Here is a 24,161-nt window from a genome sequence, read left to right on the forward strand (position 1 = left end):
AAAAGGGGATTCCCGGGCAGTTGAATGACGGGAAGGCATCCACCGATCCTGGAGCAGTGGTCATGTTCAACTGGGGATCCGTAGGCGGCGCGACCCCGTTCGGATCGTGTGCTCCAGTCCGGATCTAGTCAACTGATCCCGGCGCGCTCCAAAACGCCCAGTGGAATTCGCCATGAAACAACGCTTCGGGGAGGACCGGCGGACGGACTTCGCTAGAATCACCTGCGCGTACTCAGTGTACTCAACGTGTACTCAATCGCCGCTGAAGTCATTCGGATATGTAAAAAGAGAAAAGAAAATGCATCAGCGTGTTCAGAAAGTTGTGATTGCAGAAATTGGTTTCGATAATTAATACAATTAATTAAACAGGCTTCTGCATACTTGAAGTGTAGGCAACCGAGAAAACAAAACTGATCAAAATGTGACGTGTAGCGACTGTTCAATTTGATTTATAACCTGCAGTTCACTTTTGCAGTGGATTACATTAGGGATACGAGCGTTTTCCTAAGTGCAGTAGAGGAAAATAATATATACGGGTAAATCTTGTACAGTCTTTTCGTATTAATGCAAAATAGGACAGTGGTCGCCATCCTAATCGGTCACAGAAAATACAGCAGTATATAACCTGGTGGTGTCGACTAGTCGTGTGTATATAGAATGTAGAGTGTCAATATCTAATGTTCTACCTTGTGCTGTTTGTGAACGCGTTCATGTATAAAATCCTATGGTGTCTGCATGCCGCGTATGTGTGAAGTGTGGTGTGGAATATATACATACGTGCATGTCTGGCGAGGCGCTCAAAGCAGAGCCTGTTGGTTGCTTTTTTCTCTTTGGTTTAAGCGTTGTCCGTTAGATGGCGCGTGTCGCCGCCCGATTCAAGGAGTCGCGCGTTTATGTGTCTACCTATTTGAGTGAAAAACATGGAGGCGTTCCATGGCTCCACGGAGCAGCCGCAAAGGGTTAGGTTCTCGGCCTCTCGTAACAGTGGGATCAATCCCATAGCCAGTTGAATGGGTGTTCCGTGCGGTGAATAGCGCCAAGTGCGTGCACAGACGCGGTGAGGATTACCAGGGACTTGAAAGTGGATAACGAATGCTAACAGGTGAGCAGGAGCGTTGAATGATCGGAACTGACGCCGCTTAAATCGGTGATGCTTCGCCTCGCCGCTGTCAACCGAAAACGCCGGATTACTTGCGGCAAACACAGGAAGCAGATTCTCTGTTCAATAAAGACATCATTCCGTTTGTCGCCATATGATTCCTTCTTTGAATGTTTTCTGGCCGCGAAATAAATGCAGCCGGCCGCGCGAAAGCAGCCGCGGACAAACCCCCTCGAATGCCCCCCCCCCCCCCCCCCCCCCCCCCTCACATCGTCGCCCCTACTCGTAATAGGTGCCGTGCCGGTGCTTCGAGGCGCGTTTTGGAGTGCTTTAGAGCGCACGGAAGGCAGTGAACGGGCGTGCGCCCCTGAGAATTGTATTTTAGCAAAAAGCAGTCCAGCTCGCTAGGCCTTACTCGTATTGCTCCACTGTCACTTGCCAACCGCCATGTTGCTTTTGGGGGTGGTCACTGTGACTACCTGTTGATTGCGTGAGTCGTTAGTAGCGATATCTGTGACGGCTTCTGACTACCCGATATGTAGTACCCTACGACTACCCTTTTGTTGAAAGTGTACGGCAAAGTTCTTCTAGATATTTGATCTGAAGAATGACCAGCGAGAGCAGAATCGTGGAAGGGACGTAAAAACGACTTCTACAGTTTGCGTGGTACCACGACACGAAAGGGAGTTGCGGAGGCGGAGTCTTCTGGCGGAGGGATGTATCGAAGTAGCAAGCCTTCGTCTCCCAGGACGTAGCAGTAAAACTGCTTGTAGCTTGTGGTGTCGCTGGGGCTTGCCCCACAAGCCTGTCGATCAGCTTCCGACAGACGCCATCAGCCTGCTCTGCTGCACGAAGATCATTCTTGCTCAGAATGACACCCCAGTCTATCTTGTGACTTGTGTAATTCCCGTTCATCTGCATGTGCTCTCGAAATTAAAAAAAAGCTAAAACAGCTTTCTACAGTGATGACTTACATGGCCTTCTAAAATCAATTCCCCCCCCCCCCCCCCCCCCAACGACAAAATTCTTGAATCGCATAAATCCGCCGAAAACAAGTTCTAATCGTAGCTTTACGAATGCGGAGGGAAATAGATGTAATGACCTTGAAACTGCTAACAATATTAATAAATGTTTAAGTGAAGTTTTCACCAACGAATCGTTTCCGTTACCTTCTTGTGAATTGACCTATGACCATGCTTTTTTGGAAAAGATCACTGTTTGTGCACGTTTTATAGGAAACATCATTGAAGCCTCTCTTATCGTTCTTCAGCAGGCATAGATGGCAATAACACTGGATTATTTAAAATTACGCAGCATTTTTCTAGCGACATACTAGCTTTGTTGTATCAGCAATCCCTCGAAGAAGGGCATTTTCCGAATGACTGGAAGAATGCAAAAATTATTCCTGTTCACAAGTCCGGTGACACGTCATGCTTAAATAATTACAGACCGATATCATTAACGAGCATTCCCTGTAAATATTCAGAGCATATTATATATAGTCATATTGTTAATTTTGTTTTAGAGAATAACATTCTTTTTGAGGGGCAACATGGCTTTGGAAAAGACAAATCGTGCGAAACGCAACTCTTCAAGCTTGTAACTGATCGTTATGAAAACGTTCATTCGCTCCAACAGACCGACATCATAATTCTAGACTTTCTTCGGGCATTTGACCGAGTACCACACCAGCGGCTATTAAAAAAAACTGGAAACGTTGAATATAGACCCCTGACTTATATTTTGGATTAGGCAATTCCTTACAAATAGAACCTAATCCGTTGCAATTTCTAATGGGACCCCTTCTTTGTCTCATTTATATGTTAACATTCCTTCGTCGATTCGACTCTTCGCTGACGATTGTGTGCTGTATGAAAAGGTAGTACATACAGCCGACACATGTACACTTCAAAGCGATCTGAACTATATTGCTTCATGGTGCAACAGGTGGCAGATGCGAATTAACATCGACAAAACAAAGTGCATGACTGTGACAACAAAGTAATCATCAATCAGTTGCAACTACGCTATCAATGGTGTCTCTCGGGAAAAGGTAAATTAATATAAATATCTGGGTGTTTTCATTTCCGATACTCTTAGTTGGCACAATCATATTAACTACATAGTTGGAAAAGCCAGTCTTTCCTTGGGGATTCATCAGACAGAAGTTGTATTTAGCTCCCCCTGATACTCGTTTACTAGCTTTAGGGTCCTTTGTCAGATCTCAGCTTGAATACGCCAGCATCATATGGTATCCCCACCAGGATTACCCAATCGCCAAATTATGAAAGATTCAAAACAAAGCCGCGCGCTTCATGTATAGTGACTATGCACCTTACACGAGTGTTTCCGCGCTGAAACAAAGGGCTAACTTACCCCTATTAGACGCCAGGCGCAAAGTCTCGCGTCTGGCGTTCATCCACAATATTTATTACTTTATTATTAGCCTTAAGGAACGCTTATTGCCTCCCCCCCATCGCATCTTTTCCAGACATGATCATCCTCACAAAATTTGCTTATCAAATTGTCGCACGAACCAATTTCGCAACTCGCCATTACAGCTTGCCATTACAGAATGGAACTCTTTGCCCCACCACGTTGAAATTATAACTGACAAAAATGAATTCAAATGTACATCTGAACGTTTGTTCCACTTTCCCAGGAATGAGTCATAGGATGGTGTCCCTTTTGTTTTTCATGTGCGAAGATAGTTTAATTTCTTTACCTGTAGCCTGGTTGGCACAATGCTCCCTGTCTGTGTACGAGTGTTCTTTTGAGTGGGTATATTATGTTATTTTTGTTTGTGTATGAGTGTACTTTTTCTTGAGTGGGTATATATTTGCATTGTTTCTTGTCTTTAAGCAAATATGTACGAAATTTATTGTTTTATTATTTTTTTCCAAAATGTGTACTCCGCTTTCATACAATGCCCGGAAGGGCGCTTTGAGGTATGATAAATAAATAAATAAATAAATAAAGTGGTCGTTGAAGGTTGGCCCTACTGCAGCGGTTAGCGGCATTTCTTCAGGATCTGCGTGCGCTTCGGTAGAAACCGGTGCGCGCGACAGCGTGTCAGCAACGGTGTTTATAGAGCTCTTTTTATATTGGATGAAATTGTGGTAACGCCGCAACACCAGCGCCCATCGATCGAGGTGTCCTGCGGGATTCTGGAGTCTTTGTAGCCAGGACAGGGATTGGTGGTTTTCTGGATTACGAAACGCGCTCCATCAAAAACAAAAAAAAAACATTTAAAATTTCTTGAGCGCGAACACAATGGCGATGCATTCTTTCTTGGTGACAGAATAGTTACGATCTGCCGAAGTGTTTGACTGGCAAAAGGAACTTGTCTTAACACGCTGTCAAATTATTCCAGCAGGACTGCTCCCAAACCGCAATCTCTCGCGCCCGTCTGTAAGAAGGACGGTTTGTTTAGATCGGGAAGCTGCAGCGACGCGTTTTCTGCTATCGCTTCGAAAAGCAATTCAGACGAACGCTTTTCGTCAGCGCCTCATACCCACTTCTTTCCTTTAGGCAGCAGCTGATAGAGGGGCCTTGATATGCTAGCAAAATGCGGAACGAACTGGCGATAAAAAGCAATCATGCTGAAGACACGTTGCAAGCTGTTAGTATCATGGGGCGGGGGTATTCTAGGATTGCCTGGAGCTTTCTGGGTTCGGTTTCAGCACACTGTTATCAACCACGAAGCAAAGCAGGTCAATCTTGTGAGTAGCCAGCTGTATTGTTTCAGAGTGCAAAGTCCGACCAGCACCATGCATGTGCTGTATGAACGCGAAAAGACAGTTACGTAATTGAGATACCAGAGAGCGAAGTTTTTTTTTTTGCATCGCCGAGAACTATATTTATTTTTGTTTGGTAGGAAATGAGGTTGTTACAAAGTCCGAACGGTATTCGGACAAAATTCGAAGAAGCCCCTGTGACAAGTGAAAGCGGTATTTTCTACGTCGTTTGAGTGCATTTATATATTTCAAGTAGCCACGAGAGAAGTTGATAGTAGTAAAAAACGTCGCGTCTGACAATGTGTGCGTGATTTCTTGAATGGATAGGAACGGATTAAGATCTCTCGTCGTCATCGAATTTAGGTGGCGAAAATCTGCGCGCAGGCGGGCCGAGCAGTCCTAAAACAAGGCGAAGAAAACCGAAAAGGCCCATGGGCTCATAGACGGTCAAACCATGACAGTTTCGATCATCTTGTCTAAGGGCGCATTCAGGAGGGCTCGCTTGGGAGCGCTGATAAGGCGGGGGTTGGATTGTTACGGTCGGGCGTCACCGATGTCAATGCGACGCGTTAGGACGTCGGTCCTGCCTGACTTATCTGTGCCTTATATATTGTATAATATTGATCATATGTATTCATTGTGTACTCGTTGTGTAACATATGTACACGTTCTTGCTCTGCTGCTCTGTGATGTTTGTGTTAGATTTTAATAAGCAATTTTTCGAACTTAAGGAATTAGGAGTCTAAACATTTCCGGAAAACAAAATACAAAATGGATGTTCGAAGTCAATGTAGCCGTTGGTACCTACAAGCAACCGCTTGATGCATTTCTCGCTTTCCTTAGAATCACGATATATGAAAGGGGGCGGGGATGTGCTCATTGGCCCAGGGCCCCTATATCTCTTTATCCGGCCCTGGCCATGAAGAGAAAATACTTTTATGCACTTACTCAAATTGTTTCTCGATACTACCGCCAGGGAATTATTTTCGGCTTCTGATTGGCCAAGAGAGCATGTCCAGCCCTCTATCTGCGTTTGTTACGCGCCCTGACTCTGCCCGCTCTTCCAATTGACCAAACTATTTCCATATATGGCTCTGCCAATGTCTTCTAACCGCCTTTGTCATAAACAAAAACAAATAAAAAAAATAAACGGATGGATGAGTTGTTTCGGTTATACCCCTCATATGGGGCGGTACCTAGGGACACCTGCCATGTGCACCCTATTTCGGTTTCGGGAAACATGAAAAACAAATCGCTTTATCGAAGACTAATACTACTTCAAAAGCACTAAAATCAATGGAGCCATGTTTTAAATGGGAGATTGGAAAGACTACTATCTCTTTAGTTTTGGTACAAGCTCTGTCATCATTACTAATTTTTGTTTGTTTCGTAAATTTTTATTTTAACAATCCACGACTATATTGTACAATCCCTTCGTTGTATTTTCGACCAGAATTATTAATGCGAAAGCCTTAACTGTCTCATGGAGCGAGCCCGACGTCATCAATTTTTAAACCATGCAAAACGGCACCTTAATAAAACCATGCGCAAAGCTAGCCAATGGCACCTTTTACACTTCGGTTCCATTGGTTGGCGCGCGTCGACGAGGCTCCCATTGGCCGCTGCGTATCAGTGTGTGTGGTGTCATCCTGACAGTGTTTTCGCACTGTTGTGTTAACACTGATCACAGCGTTCGCTCGCCTCTTATCGGTTGTACGGCGCGTGGCAATATATACCGCGCATGGAATAAAACAAGGGGTTCGTTCTGCTGGGAAGTACGTTGCTGAAAGTAATCCCTGAAGAAGAGGAACAAGGGGGACAATGGATAAACACAAATCTGCAAAGACAGCTGTACATTCTTGTCCAGCTCGCTTGCGCCTTTGCATTTAATTGCATTATAATCATAACCTTAAAATGCAAGCCTTTCACCCTTGTTGGGGTTAGACTGGTGGCAGCTGATAAAACCTGTCTCTTCTACCAACTGAGCTAACCCCTGGTTAGCTCAGTTGGTAGAGCGCTCCACTGGAAATGGAGAGGTCCTGAATTCGATACCCGGAACGGGCGGATGTTTTCGGTCGCTCACCTGTGTTTGGAGATTTTGTTTGTCCATTGTCCCCCTACGTTGCTGTCTGTTCCTTCCTCGCGCCGTAAGGCACACGACAGTTTGAACGATCGCTCACCCGATGGCGCTGCATGTCCGCGAGGCAGCGGCTCCACCGTTCTACGTCTAAGGTCAGCGCGTTATATACACCGCAGATTAAAGAAGGCAGCGAAGAGCGGCGTGCGTGCTTTCGCATTTAAAACTCATAAGAAGTGCTTAGGTGTACCTCGAGCCTTTTTTTGAACCTCCACAACGAACTTCAGTTGATCTATTGTCGATGAGTAAATATAAAGATGAACTGCTGTAATTCACAGTGTGCCTGCAGTTCTTTCTGGGCTCTAAAAGGGGCACTGACAGGGTGTTTATGCTCGCCGAAGTGTTTCTTTGAACATAGCCTATAACGGCCCAACTACCCAGAACACAATCTGAGGCTCAAAATGCGTTTTCTTTCCGTCCGAAATAGCCGGTCCAGAATCGGCCGGTTTCTGCCGCGCTCACTCTTTTTGCCATGGTCACGTGGCTTTCAAATTATGTGCACCAAATATATTCAACGTTGTGGGTCATCCAAGGCGCAGACTGAATATAACAAAATATAAAAGAATACGAACCCCATTCTTGCGACCTCCAAGAAACGGCAAATAAGTTGAACGAGCAAAAAGAAATGTTGCACAAATCACAAGAAGCACATGTGCACGTCATTCCGAGTATGTCGACGTAAAGCGGGCATATCGTAAGCTGGACAAAGCGATGGCGGTGCGCGACGAACCAACGTTGCGACGGACGTGGGGCCGCTACTTGAGAACCGTCGTTCGTGGTACCGGCCGATCGATCTTCAAGCGCAGAACATCGAGCGGAAGGAATATAAATGCGAAACAATCGCACGACAGACGCTACACGTAACTTGGTTGTCTGCTTCACATGCCGGAGATGCGAAGAAAAAAAAAAAAACGCAGTCGAGTGTAGGCACGTGACTTCCAGCCATGAGTTTCCATGCTTGTGTTTCGGTTTCGAGCAGTTGCGTTTTTGACTTAAAAATATACGTGACTCTGTAGCAAAATATTTAGTGGGTAGTCTGCTGACACCCATATTACATCGCCTAGCAAATATACCAAACATTTTTGGGAGGTGTCAGTGTCCTTTTAAAATATATTTCAACACAGTATTAATGGAGCTACTAGAGAATCTGAGTGCATAACATGTAGCCCGGATGATGCAACAGTGTTACATGACACACCGACAACATCACAAAGACAATAGAAATGCATAGAACGTAGAGTTGTATGTGACGTCGCATACACCACGACGTCATAGGACACCATCATGACAGGTGACACTGGGATGTTGCCATGTCATCTCGTGACTAGGTAACATCGCCTGACACCATAACGCCACGCGACACTGGGATATCGCGTTTCAAGGTGACATCATGTGATACCGTAGTGTCAATGTGTCTCAGACACGCTGATGTAAAGGGACTAGGTGACATCACGTGATACTGTGTAACGTGACGTGGCTACGAGACGTCAGGTGACACCATCGTTGCTAGACTCCCTCGATCACTCCAGTCCGCCTCCCGTCGTTTGAAGGGCCATTTTGCTTTCAAAACTCTGTGTTCCATAGATCTGGACGGTGTGCTTCAAAACCAACGAGGTAAAGGGGCCTAGAGCGATAAACTGGCATCCCGTTCACCAGGATAAAGTTACCCCCCCCTGGCTGCCGCCATGTTGTACAATTTTGATCACTAGACACGTGACCGTACTGAATCCTGAGGCTTTTACGCAAAGCGCCACGAGACACGAATTCTTGATAGGTTTCCAAATCATTTCGCCCATGTGCCTTCAGTGATTGTTTGCAAGCTATCTATACACCACCTCCATATTTTATAAGGAAAGTATAATCACGATCTCCTTGAAACACAGTAAATGAAGGTGTAAAATATTCACTATTCGCAATGTTTCTGACAATATGACAATATCGTAATTAGTACCTAGCAGATTAGACATAAATTCATCCGATTTTGTTCTAAGGCCGCGGACATTTTGATAATAAGCGTTAAGATTCCGAGCCATTAATACTTTAAACTTTCTGCTGCAACCACGTAATCCCGGGAACTAGGCAACCTCTCAAAAAAGGGCGAAACGGACAGCCATCCGGCCAGACGTCCGAGTTGTTCAACACTTGCAACGACTCCTCGTCAACGGCAAGATGTAAGGAGTTATACGTGAGGTATTTTGTCTTCAGTTGCGTCTAAATTACTGGAGTGCAGACCTCCAAACAGCTTTCCGGCCCCAGCTTGCACCAAGCCTTGTCGGAATGGCCAAGTGATGGCAGGGTAGGCACTCATCTGCTTGCCGGGGCCGGAAAGATGCTTTGGACGAAACGTCGCAGTGTATGTCGATGAACAGAGCTCGGGAGCCCTCAAAGAAAACGTGCTCCAAGGCGGCGACTGCGCCCTGAGGCCGGTCGAGGCGTGTAGCGCGTACTCGCCTATCCATGAGTAGAAGAGCGTGCTGAGGCCAGCCAGGATGGCCAGCGTGGTCATGTCCCCCAGGGCGTCCACCACCGACGTGGCGATGTTGTCCGGGTTCACGTGGCACCGACCGGAGTGGGCCACCACCAGGATCATCACGCTGCCTGCGCGGGGACCGCCCGTCACTCCAAGCCCCCGAAGGAACGTGCTCATTACGCTGCAACACCATCGCCCGCCCAATTGCTTGAAATTTGCTGCGATGAAGACGCAGCAACCCGATCGATCAATGGGCTAGTTTAGTTGCCACACACACCGTTAGTGGTTGCCTGAGTGGGTAAGTGCAGTGTTCGGAAACATTCATTCATTGAACCTGTGATTCTGATGAAAGCCTGCAACTGACCGCGCTTGCTCACTAATAATGATCCTGTTTCAATCCGAGGCTTTCAAAAAATACATATCTAGTTTTTCGTTAAAATGTTTTACATTTCGGGGTATCAAATCATCCAACACTGTTTTGGAGCTTTTTTGCTGTTTTAATTTTACGCTTGTAAAACTGAGGAAGAAGCAACGAGGTACTTTTGTAGAAATTGCGAACGATGTCTCAGCGGCAAAAGCGGGAGTTTTAGTCAGGTATGGTTCTGATTAAAGAAGCGTGATACCCGCTTCACCCATTGACCACTCTAGTAAAAAAAAATATTCAGTGTTCGTGTGAAACACGTTATAATTCATCGAGCGTATTAGTTTGAGCTGGTTTTTTGTAGGACACCGAGTACTAAATTCTCGCAAGGTATTTTGTATTACAAGCCGGTGCAGTGGCAACGACGGTAGATTTTTCCAATAAACTGCCAACTCCCCTGCGGAGTCGGATGATCACACTGTTTTGTTTTTTTTTCTGATGTATACGTCGGTCATAGGAGTTGGTAGGAAAATCAAAAAGCCGAACCTTTTTTAAATAAATACACCGATCACACCGAGCGTTCGGCGCAAGCGCTACGCCGTCCTTCCTTTTGTCTATAGGAAAAAGGTGGCAGTCCACGACAAGGCTCGTGCCGTCTCGTGCTCTGCACCCACAGAGGAGTTCCAGCGGGGTTCATTTGATGCGTAGCGGCAGCGGTTGCGTCTATTTAAACCGCTTTAACTGCCGTTCGGTGACCGGCTGTTTCCGGAGCTAACCAGAAGCACACTTTCGTCCGCACAGTTCCGCGGGGCGACTCCAGTCACTGAAAGAATGAGAAGGACCGAGAGGTCTTTCGACAACTCTGAGGTGAGCCTCGATCATGTACGTGCAGTAACAGCACGATAGAAGGTCACGAGATTGTGCTGAACGCCGACCATCGCCGGGACAGAGAAAAACTGAGGGAAACGATGAAAGCGTGCAACGACATCAAAGCGCCTTGATTGGAAAAATGGACACGAAGGCTAGTCGCTTTTGCTTCTCTCGTCGTCCGCTCCTCGGCATGGCGTACGAACGCGAGGCTTGGTTCGAGTTTATGGAGACAGTGGGTAGCGACATATGCGCCTCTCCCTCCAACTAGAGCGTGGTTCTCAGCTCCTGTTCGCATTGCCCAGAGTGCGGCGGCTCACCGAGCAGGAAGCTGGCGATGGCGGCGGTGCACATGCTGCAGGCGGCCACGAAGAGCGCCTGGTCAAGCCGGAAGGTGTCGTCCGAGACCAGCCCCATCACGATGGCGAACACTGACGAGAGCAGCGACAGCACGCACGCCTGGCACTGCAACAGAGGCCCACTCCATCATTCGGGGTCCGCTCGCTACAAAGAACACGTATCAACTCGAGTTTCGCCTCAAAGGGCTAACGGTCTCGCCTGAGACCGGGCGCACAGCTCTGTTTGAGTCGCTTGCTCGAAACGAAACATAAGTTCTGTACTTACAAAAGAGTGAGCAGGAACTAGAAATAAAATATGGGAAAGGACACAGAAGTATCTTGTAATCCGAAGATTCCGGACGTTGATAGGACACGTTGCGACCTCCTGTCCCATAAGAAAGCGAATGAGAGGAGGAGCACCCGTTGACACGAGGCGGCAAGCGAGTTCCTCTGCTTCTGCTACTCTGCGGTCATTTTCGGCCGCGACAAACGAGGACGAACGCAAAACTGCCTGAAGTAGTTTGTACCGTGAATACAAAAAATAATAAAAAAAAGACGACAAAAAACCGCGGTTTTGCACGTGTTTAGTGACCACAAACGCAGTCCTACCGAGTCGTACCGCGATCGTCTGCCACCATCGTCGAATGCGTCCAAATAAAGGTACCTTCAGAAACGTTGGTACCTCCTTAGATGCTTTTTAGCATAGATATAAATAGCGCTGGATTGAAAAAGCGCTGGACGCCATTTATCTCAAAACCATAGGCAATAAAAGTATATTATTCATTTACAAGCATAATCTTTTAGCAGACGACCTACTTCGCTGCTGCATGGAGTCGTGGAGTTACCGAACTCACGGATCCTTCCCAAGGAAAAAAAAAATTAATTTTATCCAAAGACGAAAAGTATGCAAAATTGAGAAACGAGACCGCGTAATACAAGAAACATATAATTACACAATTAAAAAGCTGCTGGGAAATGCATGGAAGATGGTACCATCCGTCCTGAACTAGCAGCGTACATAGCGGGTGCGCACAGTGCCACTTATAAATATCGTATTTAAAATTTTAAATCCCGGAGCCGCACAAGGTTGACGTTTTTCTTGAAGGCACACTCGACGACAGGTGGGTTTGCGATTATACATTTGATTTTATTTCACATGAACAGAATACGTTTTTTGCGCTCATCTAATTTCCTTTGCATTTTCCTTTTCTCGTCTAAATTTCAATATTTTAGTGCAATCAATTTAAACAATGTGTTGCTTGCTTCAATCACAGAAACTACACCTTGCCGAAAATAAACGTTCGCAATTTGAGCAGGTTCACACCACTGCCCGTTCAACCAAACCGGCAAGAGTTTCTAACCTTCGTTTAGCAGTATAACCAGACTGCCCGCCGGCACAATCAAAGTCCTTATCGCCCTAGTCAAAATGTTTAGAGGTTTGAGATTATTGGTATGTGAGCATGTTCAAGCACCATAGCGCCGTGGCGGGCCGGTTTGAAGCTAGCCCAAAGAAACTATTTACAGGTTTGAGCGTGGTGGTATGCGGACCTGTTTACACTTCAGAGCGGTGTGGCGGACTCGCTTGAAGGGGATAGAGAGAAACGGCCTCGCCGGTGTCGGCTAGCCTTGGGTGCGCCAGGGCAATTTTCGGGAAGAGAAAGGCAGTCTCTGGGGAGATGAGGCAGAGAGACGACATGCGTGGACGACGGGGACAATCTGCGGTTGTACGAGAAACATCCGAGAGACAAGCGGACGCAGTGCAAGTTACAAAACAGCAGCAGGTATGTGAGTATTTGTCGCCCGTGTCCTGGAGGAAACCAACAGAGGAGCAACGCAAGCTACAAGAGAGCAAAAAGACCGAGAAGGCTTGCTCACACAGTTGCGTTTGACTGCGTTTGACTTGGTTAAGACTGCTTGCGTCGAGCTGCTTCTATGGCGGCATTTACGATGAGTCAACGGGGAGGTGCTGTGCTGCACGATGCAACGCAGCACAACATGGTCGACGCAAATGTGTGAACCTAGAGATAGCCAACCAGGGTGCAGCGCATGCTACAAGACAGCAGCGGGAGTGCGAGTGTTTGTCGGTCGCGTCTTGGAACTAACCAACCTGGACGCAGCGCAGATAGCAACAGGACTGTGAGTGTTCGTCGGCCGCGTCCTAGGGGTAACCACCCAGGGTGAAGCGTATACTACAAGACACCCGGGGGACTTAGAGTGTTTGTCGGTCGCGTCTTGGAAGTAACCAACCTGGACGCAGCGCAGATAGCAACAGGACTGTGAGTGTTCATCGGCCGCGTCCTAGGGGTAACCACCCAGGGTGAAGCGTATGCTACAAGACAGCAGCGGGAGTGCGAGTGTTTGTCGGTCGCGTCTTGGAACTAACCAACCTGGACGCAGCGCAGATAGCAACAGGACTGTGAGTGTTCGTCGGCCGCGTCCTAGGGGTAACCACCCAGAGTGAAGCGTATGCTACAAGACAACCGGGGGACTGTGAGTGTTTGTCGGTCGCGTCTTGGAAGTAACCAACCTGGACGCAGCGCAGATAGCAACAGGACTCTGAGTGTTCATCGGCCGCGTCCTAGGGGTAACCACCCAGGGGGAAGCGTATGCTACAAGACAGCAGCGGGAGTGCGAGTGTTTGTCGGTCGCGTCTTGGAACTAACCAACCTGGACGCAGCGCAGATAGCAACAGGACTGTGAGTGTTCGTCGGCCGCGTCCTAGGGGTAACCACCCAGGGTGAAGCGTATGCTACAAGACACCCGGGGGACTGTGAGTGTTTGTCGGTGGCGTCTTGGAAGTAACCAACCTGGACGCAGCGCAGATAGCAACAGGACTGTGAGTGTTCATCGGCCGCGTACTAGGGATAAGCACCCAGGGTGAAGCGTATGCTACAAGACAGCAGCGGGAGTGCGAGTGTTTGTCGGTCGCGTCTTGGAAGTAACCAACCTGGACGCAGCGTAGATAGCAACAGGACTGTGAGTGTTCATCGGCCGCGTCCTAGGGGTAACCACCCAGGGTGAAGCGTATGCTACAAGACAGCAGCTGGAGTGCGAGTGTTTGTCGGTCGCGTCTTGGAACTAACCAACCTGGACGCAGCGCAGATAGCAACAGGACTGTGAGTGTTCGTCGGCCGCGTCCTAAGGGTAACCAACCAGAATGCAGCGCATGCTACAAGACACCAGGGGGACTGTGAGTGCTTGCCGGTCGCGTCTTGGAGGTAACCAACCTGGACGCAGCGCAGATAGCAACAGGACTGTGAGTGTTCATCGGCCGCGTCCTAGGGGTAACCACCCAGGGTGAAGCGTATGCTACAAGACAGCAGCGGGAGTGCGAGCGTTTGTCGGTCGCGTCTTGGAAGTAACCAACCTGGACGCAGCGCAGATAGCAACAGGACTGTGAGTGTTCATCGGCCGCGTCCTAGGGGTAACCACCCAGGGTGAAGCGTATGCTACAAGACAGCAGCGGGAGTGCGAGTGTTTGTCGGTCGCGTCTTGGAACTAACCAACCTGGACGCAGCGCAGATAGCAACAGGACTGTGAGTGTTCGTCGGCCGCGTCCTAAGGGTAACCAACCAGAATGCAGCGCATGCTACAAGACACCAGGGGGACTGTGAGTGCTTGCCGGTCGCGTCTTGGAGGTAACCAACCTGGACGCAGCGCAGATGGCAACAGGACTGTGAGTGTTCATCGGCCGCGTCCTAGGGGTAACCACCCAGGGTGAAGCGTATGCTACAAGACAGCCGCGGGAGTGCGAGCGTTTGTCGGTCGCGTCTTGGAACTAACCAACCTGGACGCAGCGCAGATAGCAACAGGACTGTGAGTGTTCGTCGGCCGCGTCCTAAGGGTAACCAACCAGAATGCAGCGCATGCTACAAGACAACAGCTCGAATATGAGTGTTCCTCGGTCGCGTCTTGGAGGTAACCAACCTGGACGCAGCGCAGATAGCAACAGGACTGTGAGTGTTCATCGGCCGCGTCCTAGGGGTAACCACCCAGGGTGAAGCGTATGCTACAAGACAGCAGCGGGAGTGCGAGTGTTTGTCGGTCGCGTCTTGGAACTAACCAACCTGGACGCAGCGCAGATAGCAACAGGACTGTGAGTGTTCGTCGGCCGCGTCCTAAGGGTAACCAACCAGAATGCAGCGCATGCTACAAGACAACAGCTCGAATATGAGTGTTCCTTGGCCGCGTCTTGGAGTTAACCAGCCATGACACAGCGCAGATTGCAACAGGACTGTGAGTGTTCGTCGGCCGCGTCCTAGGGGTAACCACCCAGGGTGAAGCGTATGCTACAAGACAGCAGCGGGAGTGCGAGTGTTTGTCGGTCGCGTCTTGGAACTAACCAACCTGGACGCAGCGCAGATAGCAACAGGACTGTGAATGTTCGTCGGCCGCGTCCTAGGGGTAACCAACCAGGGTGCAGCGCATGCTTCAAGACAACAGCTGGAATATGAGTGTTCCTCGGTCGCGTCTTGGAGGTAACCAACCTGGACGCAGCGCAGATAGCAACAGGACTGTGAGTGTTCCTCGGCCGCGTCCTAGGGGTAACCACCCAGGGTGAAGCGTATGCTTCAAGACAGCAGCGGGAGTGCGAGTGTTTGTCGGTTGCGTCTTGGAACTAACCAACCTGGACGCAGCGCAGATAGCAACAGGACTGTGAGTGTTCGTCGGCCGCGTCCTAAGGGTAACCAACCAGAATGCAGCGCATGCTACAAGACAACAGCTCGAATATGAGTGTTCCTCGGCCGCGTCTTGGAGTTAACCAGCCTTGACACAGCGCAGATTGCAACAGGACTGTGAGTGTTCGTCGGCCGCGTCCTAGGGGTAACCACCCAGGGTGAAGCGTATGCTACAAGACAGCAGCGGGAGTGCGAGTGTTTGTCGGTCGCGTCTTGGAACTAACCAACCTGGACGCAGCGCAGATAGCAACAGGACTGTGAGTGTTCGTCGGCCGCGTCCTAGGGGTAACCACCCAGGGTGAAGCGTATGCTACAAGACAGCAGCGGGAGTGCGAGTGTTTGTCGGTCGCGTCTTGGAACTAAGCAACCTGGACGCAGCGCAGATAGCAACAGGACTGTGAGTGTTCGTCGGCCGTGTCCTAGGGGTAACCAACCAGGGTGCAGCGCATGCTACAAGACAACAGCTGGAATATGAGTGTTCCTCGGCCGCGTCTTGGAGTTAACCAGCCTTGACACAGCGCAGATAGCAACAGGACTGTGAGTGTTCGTCGGCCGCGTCCTAGGGGTGACCACCCAGGTTGAAGCGTATGCTACAAGACTGCAGCGGGAGTGCGAGTGTTTGTCGGTCGCGTCTTGGAACTAAGCAACCTGGACGCAGCGCAGATAGCAACAGGACTGTGAGTGTTCGTCGTCCGCGCCCTAGGGGTAACCACCCAGGGTGAAGCGTATGCCACAAGACAGCTTGGGAGTGCGAGTGTTTGTTTTCGCGTCTTGGAACTAAGCAACCTGGACGCAGCGCAGATAGCAACAGGATTGTGAGTGTTCGTCGGCCGCGTCCTAGGGGTAACCAACCAGGGTGCAGCGCATGCTACAAGACAACAGCGTGAATATGAGTGTTCCTCGGCCGCTTCTTGGAACTAACCAACCTGGACGCAGCGCAGATAGCCAGAGCCGTATATGTAGAGAGTTTGGTCAATGGGAGGCGCGGGCAGAGCAAGGGCGTACGGCAGACTCGGAAAGAGGGCTTGGCATGCTCTCTTGACCAACCAGAACCCGAAAAGAATCCCCTAGCGGTGGTAGCGAGTAACAGTTCTGATCAAGGGTCTATGTTCGTATATGGTTTTAATAAGCGCGTAAGAGTGAAGTGTAGTAACTCTTTATGTTTGAAAATAGGGTGCACGTGTTGTTTTGATCATGATCATGCAGAAAGATGTAAGAAACGAATGCGTCGCTTAAGTCTGTTTTGCGCGGACAGAGTGCGACCGCTCGGACGGCAGATTCCCGGCCCTCGGCGCTTGGCGTACGGATTATGTCGATCGTTCCGCTAGTCGCACTCTTCCATTATAACTTTGGATGAGCGTGATTGAAACATCACGTGTACCATGTTTTCAGCCATCGAGAGTTACTCTAATGCACTTATCAGGTTTGTTTCTCGCGACCACCGCCAGGGTATTATTTCCGGCTTCTGGTTGGTCACACTCGAATTTCTGAAGACGCCCTGGAACACGCCTAGCCCGCTTTCAGCCAATGGCGTCTCCTCATTTGTCTCCTATACTTCCCAACGAATGGCCAAACTCTCTACATATACGGCTCTGCAGATAACAACAGGACTGTGAGTGTTCGTCGGCCGCGTCCTAAGGGTAACCACCCAGGGTGAAGCGTATGCTACAAGACAGCAGCGGGAGTGCGAGTGTTTGTCGGTCGCGTCTTGGAACTAACCATCCTGGACGCAGCGCAGATAGCAAAATGAGTGTGAGTGTTCCTCGGCCGCGTCCTAGGGGTAACAAACCAGGGTGCAGCGCATGCTACAAGACAACAGCTGGAATATGAGTGTTCCTCGGCCGCGTCTTGGAGTTAACCAGCCTTGACACAGCGCAGATAGCAACAGGACTGTGAGTGTTCGTCGGCCGCGTCCTAGGGGTAACCACCCAGGGTGAAGCGTATGCTACAAGACAGCAGCAGGAGTGCGAGTGTTTGTCGGTCGCGTCTTGGAACTAACCAACCTGGACGCAGCGCAGACAGCAACAGGACTGTGAGTGTTCGTCGGCCGCGTCCTAGGGGTAACCAACCAGAATGCAGCGCATGCTACAAGACACCAGGGGGACTGTGAGTGCTTGCAGGTCGCGTCTTAGGGGTAACCAACCAGGGTGCAGCGAATGCTACAAGACAACAGCGGGACTGAGAGTGTTTTTCGGTCGCGTCTTAGAGCTAACCAACCTGGACGGAGTGCAGAAAGCAACAGGACTGTGAGTGTTCGTCGGCCGCGTTCTAGGGGTAACGAACCAGGGTGCAGCGCATGCTACAAGACAACAGCTGGAATATGAGTGTTCCTCGGCCGCGTCTTGGAGTTAACCAGCCTTGACACAGCGCAGATAGCAACAGGACTGTGAGTGTTCGTCGGCCGCGTCCTAGGGGTAACCACCCAGGGTGAAGCGTATGCTACCGGACAGCAGCAGGAGTGCGAGTGTTTGTCGGTCGCGTCTTGGAACTAACCAACCTGGACGCAGCGCAGACAGCAACAGGACTGTGAGTGTTCGTCGGCCGCGTCCTAGGGGTAACCAACCAGAATGCAGCGCATGCTACAAGACACCAGGGGGACTGTGAGTGCTTGCAGGTCGCGTCTTAGGGGTAACCAACCAGGGTGCAGCGAATGCTACAAGACAACAGCGGGACTGAGAGTGTTTTTCGGTCGCGTCTTAGAGCTAACCAACCTGGACGGAGTGCAGATAGCAACAGGACTGTGAATGTTCGTCGGCCGCGTCCTAGGGGTAACCAACCAGGGTGCGGCGCATGCTACAAAACAACAGCTGGAATATGAGTGTTCCTTGGCCGCGTCTTGGAGTTAACCAGCCTTGACACAGCGCAGATTGCAACAGGGCTGTCAGTGTTCATCGGCCGCGTTCATGAGATAACCACCCAGGGTGAAGCGCATGCTACAAGACACCAGCGGGTTTGTGTGTGTTTCTGGGCCGTCTTGAAGGTAACCGACCTGGACGCAGCGCAGATAGCAACCGGACTGTGATTGTTCATCGGCCGCGTCAAAGAGATAACCAACCAGGGTGCAGCGTATGCTACAAGACAACGGCGGGAATGTAAGTGTTTGTCGGTCGCGTTTTGGAGGTAACCAACCTGGACGCAGCGCTGATAGCAACAGGAGTGTGAGAGTTCATCGGCCGCGTCCTAGGGGTAACCAACCAGGGTATTTCATTTTCCAAAGACTTTTTGCCTCTTTTAAAATGTATTTCTGATACGTATCACGATACATTTTTACAGATATATTTGAGACCTGAGTATCAGTACCTTAGCAACTATTTTCATCTATCTCAGTATTTGTATTTCCAAATACATTTCTGAACATTTCTGCCCAACCTTGCAACGTATAGCAGCTGTCAAGTGACCCTTTTAACGTTTAGGGATTGGAGGAATGGAATGGAGCGACTCAGCCATTCCAGGAGTGGGAATGGGCCCAGTGTCCCCATTCCTTGGAGTTGAAAGGAATGGAATTATCGAGAACTCTAATTCCCCGGAATGAAATTGGAATGGAATGGGGGTGCCCATTCCGCAACACTGTTGGGGACTAAAAAAGAATTTTTCTCAGTTCCCGGATAGCATGTTTAAGAGGGCGCAGTATAAAACGAGTACCCGTACCGAACGGGAGCCCTTATGAAAGGGGTGCCGGTATTAAACGGCTGCCCGTTTCAAACGGGTAGCCCTGTCGACCACCTTCAAACAGGCATTCGGGAAACAAAGTAACCCCTGTTTCCCCTTGTCGTCATTATACTCCGTTTCCCCTTACAATGGACGAGTGCCCGTATCAAATGGGTACCCGTATCAAAGGGGTACCCTATCCCATAATGCCATTTGATCCGAAAGGGTCGACCAGTTTAAAACCCATTCAAACTTAGAACTTCCTTTCTTTTTTTAGTAGGGTAGGTTTTTAAAAGAAAGTTGGCTCCCAAATGTGTGCTGGCATAGTTACTACATGAAGCTAATTTTGCAGAGTGTTTGCCTGCCTTTTTTTAGTTTTTGCGTGCACCTGATTGTATGTGCACTCCGTTGGCGTGCCTTCTCAGCGATAGGGCACCATCGATGATGGCCATCATAGCTGGGAGCCATCCGCGACGAGAGGCCCGCTGAAAGCCTATTGTCATAGCCGATTGCGATAGCCGATCGCCATCCCGCCAAGTTGTTCCTGGTATTTCACTGCGAGAGGATGCAGAGATCATGAACGCGTCTGTGCGACTTGGCTACCAGCTAGGGATCATTGAGCGCACCTCAACCATCAACTGGACGTTGGTGGAATGGTAAAAGTGACGATCGACATACACTTTGAGCAGTGGTGGCTCTCGGATTAGTATGAGGAGGGGATCCCACCTGATGAGGGGATCCCACCAGCAGATTTCGTGTCATGCCAGCTGATGCGGAATCCCAATAGATTTCCTTGAAATTTTGGCCTTTTATCTAAAATCCACGCTTATAGGATGGCAGGAGAATGTTTATGTACCAATGTCAGGCGTTTGCATAGGTTCAAGGGTGGCACCTATGCTTAGCAATATTTTTCTGGTAAGAGCTGACAGGCAACTTGAACATAGATCGATAGGTAATTCAAAACAATTATTCAGGTATGTAGACGACTACTTGGTGTTAATAGCGAAGGCATAATTCAGTGGAGCAATTCACAACGTGCTAAGATTGCTCATGGAAGAAAGCTTAGGCCTTCGTTTCACCTTTCAGACCCCCATGAAGTAGGAAATTCAATTTTTGAACGTCCTAGTGGACATAAAATAGAACATGTATACTTGATGCACCACTCTAGAATCTCTAAAAGCTTACTTGACTATTGATCGGCACATTTGAAACTCGTGAGAACGGTATCGGTTTTTCATGCTTGCGGCCAGCGCTAACAATATCCTGCATCCACAACTAGAAAGTAAGCTTCTCCGCCCAAATCCCCAGGCTCAGGGACTCGAACTTTCTAAACACAGTTATCTCATCGGCCTGTGACGACCTAATTCGTAGTATAAAAGTGGATCCCAAGAGACAACACAATAAAAAAGCTAAAAAGAGACAAAACGAACGTAGAAGTCATACCATATATTCACCACCCCTCTAATGGGACGAAGGGAGTCGACTCCAGAGAGGAGATTAATGTCGTATTCTCAGCCCGCAACACACTGAGAAGAATTGTAACCGCTGTAGAAAAACGCGCAAACATAATCACTCAAACAGACAACAACGAATGCCACATTAAGCACGGCATGAAGCTCGTTCCTTGCAAAAAGGAGACAGTCTATGAAATCCCATTCTCCTGCGGACACTCATACATCGGTCAAACGGGGAGATGCTTAAACATCAGACTTAGCCAACATCGCAGTCCGTTAAAAGGTGGAGGATACTCCCATTTAGCAATGCATTGCCGGGACTGCGGCTGTGAACCACGGTGTAAAGAAACAAATATTTTGTACAAACACCAAACGCAGTTGTCTTGGAAAATTATTGAGGCCTACCATATAGCAAAAAAGAAAACAACTTCGAAGAAAACGAAAAAGAAGCGACCCCACAGTTGAAGAAAAAGAAGCGACACCACAATGAAACAGAAAGAAGGCCCCATGCCCGCGTGTTTTCAAAATAAGAAAGTTGATAGTCAGCGCCTTGTACGGTATGTATTTCTCTTCTCTGTATGCAAATGCTTCGCGCTGCTTTTCATTATAGGGGAAATATGTTTTAGATTTGTGTGCGGCAGCCAGTTGGAATGATACCCAGGTGAACATGCCAAACAGAGACCCGTTGGAATTCTAATCGGGAATTAACTGGTCCCATCTGAGTCAACTCGGATTAATTTATATGTCAACTGGCCGTTGCTCTTCCTAAATGAGGGCCAACTGGCTTCATGATTCCCATGTGAGAAGTAAGAATCAACTGGGAGGAGTTATGGTACCTACTGGTTGCAGAGATTGCTAGTCGAAATATGAGGCCTTAGCCATGGTGTCCTAGTATTCTCAGGTGAGGACTAGGTTTGTCTTAATTTTCGTTAATTAAAATAAAAATTCATCTATTATCACTATCGTCTTGACGCAATTGTGATATGGATGGTTAGTTATGTTTTCCTTTTATTAAATAAACCGTTGAAGTTCAGCGCTTGTCACGTCTACACTTCCTCGTCTTTGTTATTTGTGCTCCGCGTCCAGTTGGATATAATCAGAAAAAGCGCAGGACCAAGTACTGATCCCTGCGGGACACCGAATGTCACAGGATAGGAGGAGGAAAGCATTTGAATACCGCTGAGCTCTGCTTACAGCAGTTAGCGATCCGTTGAGCAGACCGTCAGGTGTGACGGAGAATTAATCCTCGGTTGCAAACCACGGAGAGAAAAAGCCGTAAGATAGCGCCGGCTTTATTGGCAAGAAGTTGCATCGTCTTTGAATAAACCAGTTTTGTTATGAAAGTTCGATGATACTACTTTAAAGTCTTTAACATTCGAAGTAGCATTATAGCTAGACTTTCCCGGAGCAGTGCAGGTTGCGACAGCCACGTTCACGCCGACGAACGTGAGTCGTTTTCGCGGGTGGTGGTGGTCCTTCATTGTTTCCGCTACCAAAGAGAAAGCGTTGAGTGTTCCCGGTCGCTCGATGACACTTAAGAGCCGTCCCACCGATCTTCAAGTAAAAAGAGTCAATCGAATCCTCATCCCAACAATCGTGACTTGGTTGGTGGATAGAACAGTCCAGCGCGCATGGGACGTTAAGCTGAAGCACGTTGAAACCTACCTCAACAGATCTTATAACATGGGCGCTGTAAAAACTCAGTTTCGAGCTGCTTCATGGGTACGAACCAAAGTTCGATGACGGTGCCCTACGAGCGGCTCTTTGAAACTGAGGAAAGCATCCTTTATGCGGACACTCAGCAGCTCCAAGTGGCAGTGGGAAATAAAATCCTCGGGGAACAAGAGAAGTAGAACGCAAGATTTGATCTCCGTCTCTGCGGAGCTGACACCCCAGAGTCGGAAATATTGTCGTCACGAGATCCGTGCCTGAGCACACTGGCGAGCCGACGGAGACGCAGCCGTGCTACCGAGGACCCTTCGTCATTACGAAGGCACCACTAAAAGGAACGTGTCAAGTTTCTGGCCAAAAAGGGACAAAGGGCAGAAATTACGTAACGACGGCCCACATCTGCTCCATGAAGACTTTGTCCGCCAGGGTCCAAGCAAAAAAAAAAAAAAACGACGACGCTACGGTAAATGAGGACATTTCCATGGTCTTAATGGCTCTCACTTTTATTATGGCCTTTTATTTTTTATTTTATATTATATTAAACCTGTACTACCGTCAGGTGGTGTAGGTCGTAAGGAACAGTTATTTCCTTTCTAACTCTCACTTAGAAATTGAGTTCGTGATTATGGCATATACCACAATCACGAACTCATTTTGGACGTCAAAGAATCAAACATGCACCTTACGAGCTACTCAATCATAACGCATCATTCGGAATTGATGTTATGTCAGTGGGCAGGAATGATATCCCTTGCATTGTATAATACTTAAAACATACCTTGTTTTGTAATTTTTTTCGCTAGTTTTGTTCTATTGATTGATGTACTTTTTGTATTAGTGTTGCTTGCCTTGTAAGGATACCAAGGGCAGCATTTTTCTTTTGGTTTTCCCCCATCGTTGACGGAAATAAAGAAATATTTCAAATGTATGACCAAGTGCGAGCAATCTGTCGAGTAGACCGCCAGGTGCAGTGGAGAACGAAACCTCGGTCGGCAACCACGGAGATAAAGACACGCAAGATGGCGCCGGCTTGATCGGCCAGAAGTTTTACCGTCTTTAAATACACCACTTTTGTTATGCACGTTCGGTGATATTGCTTCGAAGTCTTTAACACGGCAGACTGGCGTATCTTAGCTAAGAAGTTCGTGATCCATTTAACAACGAAAGTGAATAAGTTATATATAGTCAGTTTATGTATTAGTCGGTGATTAGGAACGCGGTCGAAGGCTTTGAAAATCTATAAATACAGCATAAACGGCCTGGACGAGTAACATAATTATGGTGACCAGAGACTAGCTCGAACAAACGCGTCTCGCAGGAATGGCAATGCTGGAAACCGTGCTCATTAGGAAAAAAATTAAGGGATGATAAGTAGGACATGATTTTAAACGATGTAATGTTTCCTAGAAGGTTATATGAGACACAAGTGAGTGAAACGAATCTGTATTTATTAAATACGTTTTTTCATCTTCGGATATAAAAATAAATTTAGTGGGGAAACCTAACTGGTGTGTCATTTGTCTGAAGAAGGGGAGGGGGCTGGGAGAGAGGGCACCATAGGATGCTGGGGGAGGGATGAGGAGAGATAGAGGGGAGCGGAAGAGAGAGGGCAGAGGAAAGAAAGAAGACGGATGGAGAAGACACCCTATTAGATGATGTGATAAGGAGTGAAAGAAGGGAGGATGGGTGAATGGCATTTG

The 24,161-nt window shown here is 48.4% G+C and overlaps 1 protein-coding gene across 2 annotated transcripts in view; it reads right to left on the reverse strand.

The window, feature by feature from the left end:
- LOC8030991 (solute carrier family 41 member 1) overlaps positions 1 to 24,161 on the reverse strand; it is a 239,830-nt gene that overhangs the window by 104,184 nt on the left and 111,485 nt on the right. For both annotated transcript variants that reach the window (XM_040500875.1, XM_029978532.4), the window contains exons 3-4: positions 10,992 to 11,136; positions 9,425 to 9,571 (exon numbers count right to left, since the gene is read on the reverse strand). In XM_040500875.1, the coding sequence (XP_040356809.1) occupies positions 9,425 to 9,571; positions 10,992 to 11,136 (292 nt within the window). The remainder of the gene's footprint in view (positions 1 to 9,424; positions 9,572 to 10,991; positions 11,137 to 24,161) is intronic.

This window comes from Ixodes scapularis, unplaced genomic scaffold (genome assembly GCF_016920785.2).
Source record: "Ixodes scapularis isolate PalLabHiFi unplaced genomic scaffold, ASM1692078v2 PGA_scaffold2__306_contigs__length_199485367, whole genome shotgun sequence".
Lineage (NCBI taxonomy): Eukaryota > Metazoa > Arthropoda > Arachnida > Ixodida > Ixodidae > Ixodes > Ixodes scapularis.